General features: G+C 35.8%; 1 protein-coding gene across 3 annotated transcripts in view; it reads left to right on the forward strand.

Moving 5' to 3' along the window:
* NUP37 (nucleoporin 37) overlaps positions 1-12,086 on the forward strand; it is a 45,602-nt gene that overhangs the window by 16,227 nt on the left and 17,289 nt on the right. For all 3 annotated transcript variants that reach the window (XM_004700353.2, XM_045290570.1, XM_045290568.1), the window contains exon 5: positions 1,637-1,731. In XM_004700353.2, the coding sequence (XP_004700410.1) occupies positions 1,637-1,731 (95 nt within the window). The remainder of the gene's footprint in view (positions 1-1,636; positions 1,732-12,086) is intronic.

The raw sequence follows: 12,086 nt of genomic DNA on the forward strand, positions 1-12,086 counted from the left end.
AATGGGTATTTGATGTTGCAAAGTTTTATCTTGCAGTCTCTAACATCATTTCTATCACCAAGACCATGTGTTCAAATATTGTACCTTCTTCTTTGTTTCTAACTTTTAACTTCCAATCACCAATAATTATTAATGTATCTTGATTGCATGTTTGATCAAATCTAGGCAGAAGACGATAAAATTCTTCACTCACTTTATCACTAGCTTTTGTCCTTGGTGCATAAATTTGAATAATGGTTTAGTCTTTGGACATCCTTCTATGCAGACAAACGTTATCCTATCACAGACAGCGTCATAGATTAAGATAGATCTGAAACGTCCTTTTTGGAAATGAATGCAACCCCTTTCCTCTTGTTGGTATTATTCCTGGCATAGTAAGCCGTATGATTTTCTGACTTGAAATGGCCAATACCAGTTCATTTCAGCTCACTAACACCTAGAGTATCAATCTTTAGGCATTCCATTTCATTTTTAGCAACTTCCACTTTTCCTAGAGTCCTACTTTACTCCATCTGCATCTTTACAGTTAGCTCTACATTGAGAAGGTAGCTCTTCCTCACTCGTATTTTGAGCGCCTTCTGACCTGACGGGCTCATCTTCTGGCCCGATCTGACAGTGTTGTGCTTGTGTTCATTAGGCTTTCAGGAAGGGACAATGTTTCAATACTATCCAGAGAGTTTTCAGTGCAAATTGCCTTCTGAAGTGAGCAGCCTATTTCTTCTTCGTCCTGCATTCCGAGTCTAGAAGCTCTGCTGAAGCATAGTCACTTGAGTGAGCCTGCTTGTATGTGAAACACCAGTGACATAGCTCTCAGTTTCACAGCAACACACTATCCACCACAGGGCCACAAATAGATAAGTGGTGGTTATTAGTCTATTAACTGAAAACAAACTGGAATTTACTTTTGAACAACGGAAAGGGCAGAAGGAGCAAAGAATAAAAAGAGAGAAGAAAGAGTACAAAGAGGAGAGAAAGAAAGACATCTATTAGTGTATTGAAATGCCTGATTGCTGTGTGGAATTAGACAGTTGAACTTTGCCTGTGTTCATATTGTCCTCCACTGTGCAGCTTCCTATATTCTCCCTCAGTCGCTGAAACATTTCTGGGTGGTTTGTGACTCAAGACTTCTGCAGTGCTGGCAGCCACCTTGGACAAGTAGATGAAAACAGAAAAGATGATGTCCGTTTTACATGTGTTTTCAAGTGGTAGCAAGTGTGTAGAGCACAAGGTACAACATATGAAAGTAGAGAGGGACTCCTCAGAGCCTCTAAAATGAGTTTTTAGCTTTGTTTTTTATTTAAACTTGAGGGATAAAGTGAGAAAGGAGGTGATTTCAGGACAGGTACAGTAAGAAAGAAAAAAATTGAGTGTGTTTTTCTAAGAAATGCATACTAGAAAAGAAAGATCAAGCTAATAGCAGTGTGGTTAATAATCATTTTATTTCCAAGATAAATCTTTGAGTAAAGTGGGTGTATGAATCATGTTTTAAAAATAACAGATTGCTTAAGAAATATTTATAGAAAAAGAAGCAGGCAGTGAAAATGGTAAGGCATTTAAGTAAAAATATTAGGTAAGAATGTTCTAGGTTATTTTTCTGTTATTTTGTTTTAATGCTAACATTTCTCCTTTATGTCAGGTTTTTGAGGGTCATTCAGATTTTATTAATGGTTTGGTGTTTGAACCCAAAGAAGGCCAAGAAATTGCGAGTGTGAGTGATGACCATACCTGTAGGTATGTTATGTTACAACCACATTTTTCAATTTCATTTGAATGAAGCTTATGTTTTGTAAAGGAGAGGAAATGTAACTTACATAAACACCACAACATGTTGTAAAGGAAGCATATTTATTTAAAGTGTGAGGTATAACACAAACATGATTTTCAAAACCTGTAAGCTATGTTCTCGTATTAGTAAATGGAAACTTCCATGGCAAATTCGTGGATTTCTTTCTGCGCTCTTTCTAGGTCTGCTTGTTTGTGAAAGCTAAATCTACATTGGATTAAATGCTCCAGTACTGGACAAGGTCAATGGGATAATTAAAAACAGTTGCCATATATTATGAGGTTACTTCACATATCGTGCATGATAAGTTAGTATTTGATCACGAACATAAGATGAAAAGCAAGAATTACGAGGTAGAAAGAAGCTGGGGAGTGAGGAGTGAATGAATCAATCATTAGATGAACGTAGGTTCCTGCGTTGGCAACAAAAATACTGTGATCCCAAACAACACTCCTCTGATATTTTACATCAGGGGTCCTCAAACTTTTTAAACAGGGGGCCAGTTCACTGTCCCTCAGACCCATTGGAGGGCTGGACTTTAGTTTAAAAAGAAACTATGAACAAATTCCTATAAACACTGCACATATCTTATTTTGAAGTAAAAAAACAACGGGGCAAAAACACCCAGCGGGCCGGATAAATGTCCTCGGTGGGCGGGCCTCATGTGGCCCGTGGGCCTTAGTTTGAGGATGCCTGTTTTACATAGTTGTAATGTGTGATAAGCCTATGTCAAATCATCAGCATTTATTAGCACTTATGCTTGTAGAAAGCCATTAAATAGTGTACTTTCACAATGGCAGTAAAACTGCTAACTGCCGTTTTGATTATAATGCTAAGACAGCTTATCCTTTTTTTAGAGTTTTAGATTCATGGACCATTATTCTTTATTTACTGTCTATTAAAATTTTCGTATCAGAGGCAGGAACGGTTTACATGATATTAAGATCCTTATGTTTCGAGAATCCTTGCCTTTGAAAGGGCCCCAGATGCTATGAAACCAAGTGTGTATGGAGACCTTCCCTTGCTAAATTAATGGGTGTAAATGGGACCGTTTTTATGGTAAAGATAGAAAAAAAAAAAGAGTGTTCTTGTTGAGTGCCATAGAAACAGCTGTGATTCATAGTGCCCACTCTGTGCCATTCTTACCTTTGTTATTCTTGAGCCCAGTGTTCCAGCTACTGCGTCAATCCATCTTATTCCAGGTCTTCCTCTTTTTCACTGATGCTGTACTCCACAACACGTAGTGTCCTTTCCCAGGGACTGATGTCTACTTTTAAAATACCCAAAGTAAGTGAGACAAAGTCTTTGCTTCCAAGGAACATTGGCTGTACTTCTTCAAAGACATAATTCAAAGAGATAATTCTTCTGGCAGTTGTAGTACTTTCAGTATTCCTCGCCAACACAATAATCAAAATATATAAATTCTGCAATCCTCTTTTTCATTATCCAATTTTCACATCTGGAGGTGAATGAAAATAGCTTGGCGAGGATCACGCCTTATTCTTCAAAGTGATAACTTTACAATTTAACACCTTAAGGAGGTCTAGTACCATAGATTTGCCCAGTGCAGTACATTATTTGAATTCTTAAATGCTGTTCATGAACATTGATTATGGACCCAAGTAAAATGAAATTCTTCACAACTTCAATCTTTTCTCCATTCATCTTGATGTTTGTTTTCTTCACATTTAGTTATAATCTATTCTGAACATTGTCATTTTTTATCTTCATCCGGAAGTCCTCTTGGCTTTCATCAAGCAGTGCTGTTATTTCACAACATCACAAATGGTTAATTAAGCCTTCCTCCAATCCTAACGCCACTTTCTTCTTATACCTCAGCATATAGAAGAATCAATCTCTCTCTCTCTTTTTCTGTCTCCAAAAGTTTGATCAGATCACCACAAAAAAATAATGGCATTTGAGTTCTCTAAACATGAACTTTCCTAATCAGAGTAACTTAGAATAATTAAATCTGAGAGGATGGAATCAGTGTCTTTGCAACCCACATAATAGCTTCCAAAGAATGAACCAGTTAGACCATGAATTGCACAGGGTGGGCTATTTATACATTTTCTTGAGGTAGACTGAAATTTTGTAGATTAGTATCACTTTGACAGTTGATACAGTTGCCAATTTTTATCTCAAGTAAAAAATGTTCAATTTAGCAGCTTCTACTAATACTATTATTTTATAAAAGAAAGGCCATAGTTACTCTAAAACATAGAAACACATTAACTTCAGAGTAAATCCTTTGAATAGATTTAACTTAAAAAAAATTCAGTACTCTAATATCTCATTTTGATAGACTGTTGATGATATTGCCCAGTGAATACTTAATCTCACTTCCTCCTACAGAATGAGAAAAATTCCCCATCTCTTTGCTATTGAACCTGTACAATGTAATGTTAGTAAATGTGAGCTATACAGTATAATAAAGAAACTTTATTGTGATACACTCATTGCATTGGTCTCAAACCAAACCCATCGTACCTCTAAGGTATGCTTATAAAGACACCATCCTCATAGCGGTTACTGCATAATGTAGACAGAGGAAATGGCCATTTCCATCCCATGAATCACAGCTCTAGCCATACTAAAGTAATGCCACACATAGACTGTGTCTGCATGTTGGTGGGAGAGGAAACATCAAATTTAAAACAATGGTTGTGTTATAGTACGAATAGTTTTTATGTACAGAAATAAAACAAGACCAAAGATCAGCAATAAAATAGAAAATTTCAACATTATACACCATCACAGACATGTATGGTAAGATATATTTCTCAAGTATGCGAGGGACATCCTCTATAATAGGCCACTGTTAGACCACAAAAATCCCGATACTTTGAAAGAGAATAAAATCATACTAAGTATTTTGTCTGACCATAATGGAATAAAACTAGAAATCAATAACAGGAGAAAAACTATAAGTCTACAAATATGTGGAAATTAAATAACATGCCCTTTAAAAACCAGTGAATCAAAAAAGAAATCACAGAAGAAATTAGAAAATGCTTGAGGCAGATACAGCCTAACACGCTAAAACTAATGGAATACAGTAAAGGCAGAGGTTTGAGGGAAATGTATAGTTGAGACAAAAAAAAAAAAGAAGACATCTTAAATTAGTAGCCAAACTATACATCTTAAGGAACTTGAAAAAGAAATGCAAATTAAAGCTTACAGATGAAAAAATTTTGAAAAAGATTAGCCCAGAGATAGACAAAATAGAGAACAGAAATTACTGAAACCAAAGGTGATTCTTTGAAAAGATCAAGAAATTAACAAACTTTAACTAGAAAGACTCAGAACAAAGAATGCTCAGATAGGTAAAATTAGAAATTAAAATAGGGAAATCACTACTGAATTATGGAAATAGAAAGGACTATAAGAGAATTATACACCAACAAATTAGATAACCTAGATGAAATGGATAAATTTCTAAAAACATAGGAACTACCAAAACTGGCATAAGAATAAATAGAAATTTTGGATAGACCTATAATGAGTGAAAATTTGAATTAGGAATCAAATGCCTCCCAGCAAAGAAAAACCCAGAGCCAGATAGTCTCATCGGTGAATTTTGCCAAATATTTTTTAAAATAATTAACGTCAATTCTTCTCATATTCTTCCAAAAAGTAGAATAGATGAGCTATGTCATAAATCATTCTTTGATGCTTACAGTGCCCTAGTACAATAAAGCCAGACAAGGATGTCACAAGAAAACTACAGACCAATATCCCTTAAAAACACAAATGTAAAATAACCCTTCGCCCTCCCCTCCCAGATCCCCCTCACCCCCCAAAAAAAGCCCTCACTGCCATGGAGTGGATGCCATTAGTCTGGTGTAGCACGACCCCCGTGAGTCTCCAAGACTAACATATTTACAGGAATAGAAAACCTTATCTTCCATGGCGCAGCTGGTGGTTTCTAAGTAGTGTATATTAGTAAAAACTAGAAAATTCTTAGAAACAACATAAGAGGTCAATCTTCGTCACCTTTGACTTGACAGTGGTAACAGTCATAAAATAGATAAATTACATTATGTCAAAACTTAAAACTTTGTGCCTCAATAAATACTATTAAGAAAGCTGAAAAGACAACTTGCAGAGTGGAAGAAAACATTTGCAAATCTTATATCTAATAAGGTCCTTAATTCTAAAATATATGAAGTCCTGTACAACTGAACAAGAATAAACAATGTACAGTCAGGACTTGGTCTCAGGGGACACCAAGATCATTTGGCCTAACATAGGTCACAAAGAGTCTCATACATTCCACTCTGATGTTCCTAAAGCTCCTGAGCAGCTATGTAAGATGCAATTATTTGTCTTTCCCTAACCAGAGAAAAGAGGAATGAAGAAATTTGAAGGCAAGTCAATCAAACATTTAGTCTAATGGACCATATGAACATCAGTTTCCATGACTCTTAAGACCAGAGAGGACACCTTAGAACAGTCAACCATTTAAATTCAAATGGTTTGAATGGCAAGCATTTTCCCCAGTGCTTAGTTCAGAAAGTAGAAAGAGATAGGAACAGGGGACAAAGGAAAACTGCAAGTTCAGAGAGGAAGGGATATAAGGATGGTTACATTGTGAAGATTGCAGTCAATGGCCTAAAATAAAAGTGCATGAATTGTCGAATGGAAAACTGATTTGCTCTGTAAATCTTCACTCAAATCACAAATGAAAAAGAAAAGACATTCAACATTATGAGTCATAAAAATCCAAATCAAAACCATGTTAAGGTACCACTTAGCGCTCATTAGAATAATACAAACACACACAAAAGGACCTGGTGGCAATGTGGAGAAGTTGAGGCCCTCCTACTTTGAAGGTGGCGATGGGAAATGGTATCCTTGGTGTGCACAATAGTTTGGCAGGTCTTCAAAAGCATTAAAGATAGAATTATCATATGGCCCATCCAGAGTATATGCCCCACACCTTGCAGCATTATTCGCAATAACCAAAGTTACCAACTATCCAAATCCCCCTCCAGCGATAATCGTTAAACAAAATAGATATCCACAAACAGAATCCATCTAAACAAATGAAGCATTGATACGTGCTAAACATGGTCGAACCTTGAAAGCAGTACTCTAAATGAAAGAAGCCAAATTCACATGATTGCCCATGGTTCTATTGATGTGAAATATCCAAACTGAGCAAAAACACACAGACAGAAAGCAGGTTGTGATTGTCATTGGCTCAGTGGAGGAGGATGGGCTGACTGCTCAGTAGGTATGCGATTTCCATTTGAGGTGATGAAATGTTCTGGCGCCAGACAGTGATTACAGTTACATAACATTGTAAATGTACTAAATGCCACTGAATTGTGTACTTTAAAAATAATTTAAATGGTGAATGTTAGTTTTTTTAAAGGCTAATAAACTGTCAGTTATAAAATATTTTAGTTTAACAATATCACAGTTACAAATTTATTCCCAATGAAACTTAACACAGAAGCACACCTACAATACAGCTACTTAATGCTCCTTATAAGAAGAGCAAACTGAATATATTCTTGTTTTCTAGTGCTTGTATTTGGCACTTTTGAGAGAAACATATTAGAGTCAATTAGCAGATTTGTGGCTCTAAGGAAGCCATTTCAAAACAGTATATCACCTGAACACATTGAAGAGATTTATGTATTTTAATGAAAATTGCCAAATGCTAAATAAAGTTAGTTCTGACTTATACCAGTATGTAAGTTTAACTACTAAATAAAATCTCTGATTCTTCTAGAATTTTCAAATTGCTCATCTGTTTATCTTATTTTTTTTTAAAAAGTATAGATAAATTGCTGTGTCTACTATATGCCACTCTGTCCCAAGTTCTTTGGACATGTGATGTGGCACCAGTTTATGAAGAAGGATAGCATGCTAGATGATTAGTGAAAATAGAGGAAGACCCTCAAACTAGGTGTATGCAAAGAGTAGCTGCAACAATGGGCTCCCAGGTACATTGTGAGGACACTACAGGACGGTATAGTGTTCTTTCCTGCTGTAGGTATGGTCTCATATGAGGCAGAACCGGACCGAGCCCACTTAAGAGCAATGTTGTATGCCAGGCACTATGCTAGTTACTCACAATCTTCCGTTTATTTTTAAGCCTGTGAACAACATTTTCAGAACCATTTTGGGCTTCTCTGAGAATGACCAAGATATTTTCCTAAAGTAGAATTCAGTCTTAATAAGTAAATATAAGTAAAAATTTTATTAAGCACATTACTATATGCTAGATACAGGGGCTATGACAATAACAAATTTGCTGGAGAAGCACAGTTCAGTTGTTAGTGGTAGCTCAGGTGTTGAAACCACTGACTTAGATAATAACAATGTGTGACCAATTACTACCAAACATGCACACACTCTGGGTGTCCATACACAAACAGAAAACTAGAAATATTCCTGTTTGTTTACAGTAGCCTCTCATTATTACAGAGCAGTTTGGTGATAAGGATTACTGCACTGTGTTGGTTTTTACTTGAAGGCTCTTAAAGAAGTCCCAGTCTTTGTGTATTATTGAACAAATATAGCATATTAAGTAGAATCATGTATCATGTGCATTTATTCCTGAAAGTATGATTAATATTTGATACTGATTAAAATCAAGCATTATAAGTAAGGCTTAATAAAATTCATACAGCTATATCTTTAGATGTCACCATCTTCTCCTGGTGAAGAATTTATAGTTTTTGAAAGCTACTTTTTCCAAAATACCCTAGCACTTCTTAAAGTGAAGGTGCCCTGCTCTTTCTTCAAACCCTAGTACCAGGTTATCATGCGAACAGAAGAAAAGGGAGGTCCAGGAATCCCTAAGTGACACGGGTTCTCTAGAAGATATAAAAAATTATTCCGAAGTAGATTACTTCAGCCTTTACACCATTAAAGTATTTTGCTGGCTGTACTACCTTAGAACTCATCAGAAGACCCAGAAGAATACACATGTGGCATGTGCTTAGTGACTGGGAAGGTGAGAGAATGAATGCGACTATGTGTCTGTCACCACATCTTTATAAAAATGGTGCAGTTAACAAGACACATAACTGACAGGAGATGTGTTTAAGAAAGAAATTTTTCAAGCAAATCATAGGTTTAATATCCATTCGGCATCATGGTCTGTTCTATTTCCTTTATAGTCCTTCTACATCTACATCATATACACATACATACATGTACATACGTACTTTGTGTGTGCATACCCATACATACACAGGAAACTGTAATGGGTTAAGTTTACTGTTTTTAAAAACCCACTAATACAGAACATTTCATTCCTAGTCATTGCCAAATAACAATGTTCTTGTATATTAGAAACTACCATTCTGTAAGAACAAGTCAGAGCAACAAATATGTGTTAAACACATTTAGTATGACCAACAGTCAGTACTTTGAGGGATACAGAAGATACAGTACTCACTGTAACTACAGAGAATATCAGAAGTAAATCCTTTGACACCTCCTGTTCCCATATAATCTAAGTAATCAGGTGAAAATTTATGGTGAAAGAAATTGGCTTCTAGCAACCAAGGAATTTTGAGTGTAAAACTAAGATAAGTGGCATGTACTATACCATTGGCATCGTCTGTAAAAGATGAGCTATCAGTAGTCGTCATGCACTAGCTATGGTGATTTTGTTTAAAGAACTGGAGAAGAGTAGAGCATAAGAGGTAGAGAATGGCATTTGTTGCTGTTTTTAGGATTATAACTAAATCCCTGGGTGAGGAGGTAGTAAATTACCTGAGAAATTCACTAAGCCAATAAATTAGTTTTTTGTTTTGGTTTGTTTATTACAAGAGAAAGAAAAATGTGAATCGAATTTTCTATTTACCACATTACTAGTTAAGTTTTTTTTCTCCATATTATCTCTGTTTATATATGCTTGAGCGTCTAGGCCCATCACGAAGGTAGAGTTTTTTTTCCTCTTCCCCACCCAGCTGTAACTGAAATCACAAGATATATGCCCTATCTAAAAATTGCCCTTCAGAGAAACAAAAAGAGGAGACTGAAAACCTTCTCAAGGTAGGCTTAAATTGCAGCTACAAAGTAAAATAAAAACTACATATATTACCCATTATAATATCAAAATTAAATAATAATGAGGTGCCCTGCTGTTTATCCTATAAATTCCCTCTAATTTCTTCCTAATGTTTTAAGATAAGTTATGGGATAGTTCTGACAGGAGCTTTAAGGATGGGATAAAACGGATACTTTGTTTTGTTTGGTCATGCTGTGTAGATAAGGATTCTATATCTTCTGAGGATTGTCCAAGAATTTTTACTAAAACCTCTTGATTTTGTTTTCAGGCCCCTCTATTTCAATTTTAATGAGGCAGAATTTCATCTTTTAAAACTTGACATAATTGTGTACTGGTGATATCACTCAGTCTTCAACTCTTGGCTCTCTCTTATGTGCCCTTGTAAGTAAACTAAAAAACTAGTACTTAATAAAGTTTATTGCCATGTCCATTTTGTAGCTTGCTTTTTGTGGCCATCGTGGTTATAGTAAGTGAAGTTTATAAATAGGAACCATATCCAAAAACATTTTTCAGGTTTATTTTCAAATCTACTGATGTACATGATAAAGGAGAATTTTCCTTCATTTCTAGCTTTTTAATATTTACACATAGAAAAATCATAAGTTGTATTTTTCTTGGAAATAATGAAATGCTACTATTTCTTGAGTAGTATTACTGATGTTTGTGTTAAGTCTTTTGACTCTGAATCCTTTGAAGATGAAATCATCCCATATGATCTGATTGAAAACTTCCAGATGGTATTTGTTTGCAGTTGGGCCTTTAATTTTGAGCTTATTTTTAAATGTGACAAAAGTTCTCACAATTCCCTTCTTTCAAAAATCTTACCTATGTGTATGAGTTTTAAAAGATGTTAATAATTCTCCTCTGGGGTGACCTTAGACTTTTTCACTTCGGTGATAAATTCGTAATTTCTTTTTTTTTTTTTTTTTTTGATAAATTCGTAGTTTCTGTTGAATGTTACCATTTAAAAAAATGAAAATGAGATTTAGTATTAGAAAATCAACATGTTCCACCACCTAAATAAAATGAAGGAAAAGAAACACATGACCATATCAATCAATGCAGAAAAGGCATTTGATAAATCCAATACCTTTTCCTGGTTAAAAAAACAAAAACCTTTCAACAAAATAGGAATAGAGGGAAATTCCTCAACATAATTAAGGTCATATGCACAAAACCAGCAGCCAACATTATTCTCAACAGAGAGATGGAAAGCATTCTCCTTGACCACAGGAAGCAGACAGGATGCTCATTTTCACCACTCTTATTCAATATTGTATTAGAAGTTCTAACCAGAGCAAAATGTCAAAGATGGAAAATAAAATGCATCCAAATTGGTGAGGAAAAATTAAAACTCTGTTTACAGACGATGTGAGCCTATACATAGATAGTGCCAGTGATTCTACAAGAAAGTGACTGGAACTGAGAGACTGATTGAGCAACAAGACAGGATACAAGATCATCAAACAAAAATCCGTTGGATTCCTCTATATCATAGATTCCCAAACTTATTTGGCCTGCCACCCCTCTTCCAGGACACCCCCCCCTAAAAAAGTCATTCAGCACCCTTCTCCATCCTGGCCAATTTTTATGCTGTCCCCCATAATCCAGGATAAAGTATAGGTATCTACTTTTGCAGCCCCTCGGGATCATCCCAGTGTCCCACGGGGAAGTTTCACCTACTTTGGGAAACACTACTGTACACTAACAACGAGAATACCAAACATCCTTTGATGGCTACCTGAAGGGGAAGAGGGAAAATCAATAACTGAACAGTCAACACATACTAATGTGAGAGAAAGGAAAGGCAGTAGACAATAGGGGGGAGGTCAGCACAACATTGACCCAGTTCAGTAAAGGAAGAACTGAGAACGACACAAGAATGGAAGGCAACAATGGTAAATAGTGGAGCATACAAAGGTCAAAGTTAAACCTCACCAAACATCCATAAGCAAGCACCTTAGGATCATAGTGTGGGAAGAACATGTAGGTCAGTTGGCATAGCATAATCCATAAAGACAAGTTCTGCTTTGATTAGTAGCAATACAGTATTGAAGCTTGTGAGCAACCAGCTAAAGTACAGCCATTAATATCCTGTCTGCAATGAAGAAAAAGAAATCATTAGTCCAAGAGTCTAATAAGCCACCCAAATTACTGCCTCCACTGGTAGAGTTGGCATATTAGTGTTACTTTTGCAGCAGGTCACTGCCTCTTCTCCTTCACTCCCACCCCTTCCACCCAAACAAACACATATACACAGATAAT

Source organism: Echinops telfairi, unplaced genomic scaffold (genome assembly GCF_000313985.2).
Source record: "Echinops telfairi isolate 266 unplaced genomic scaffold, ASM31398v2 ScPeMD7_2;HRSCAF=8, whole genome shotgun sequence".
Taxonomy (NCBI): Eukaryota; Metazoa; Chordata; class Mammalia; order Afrosoricida; family Tenrecidae; genus Echinops; species Echinops telfairi.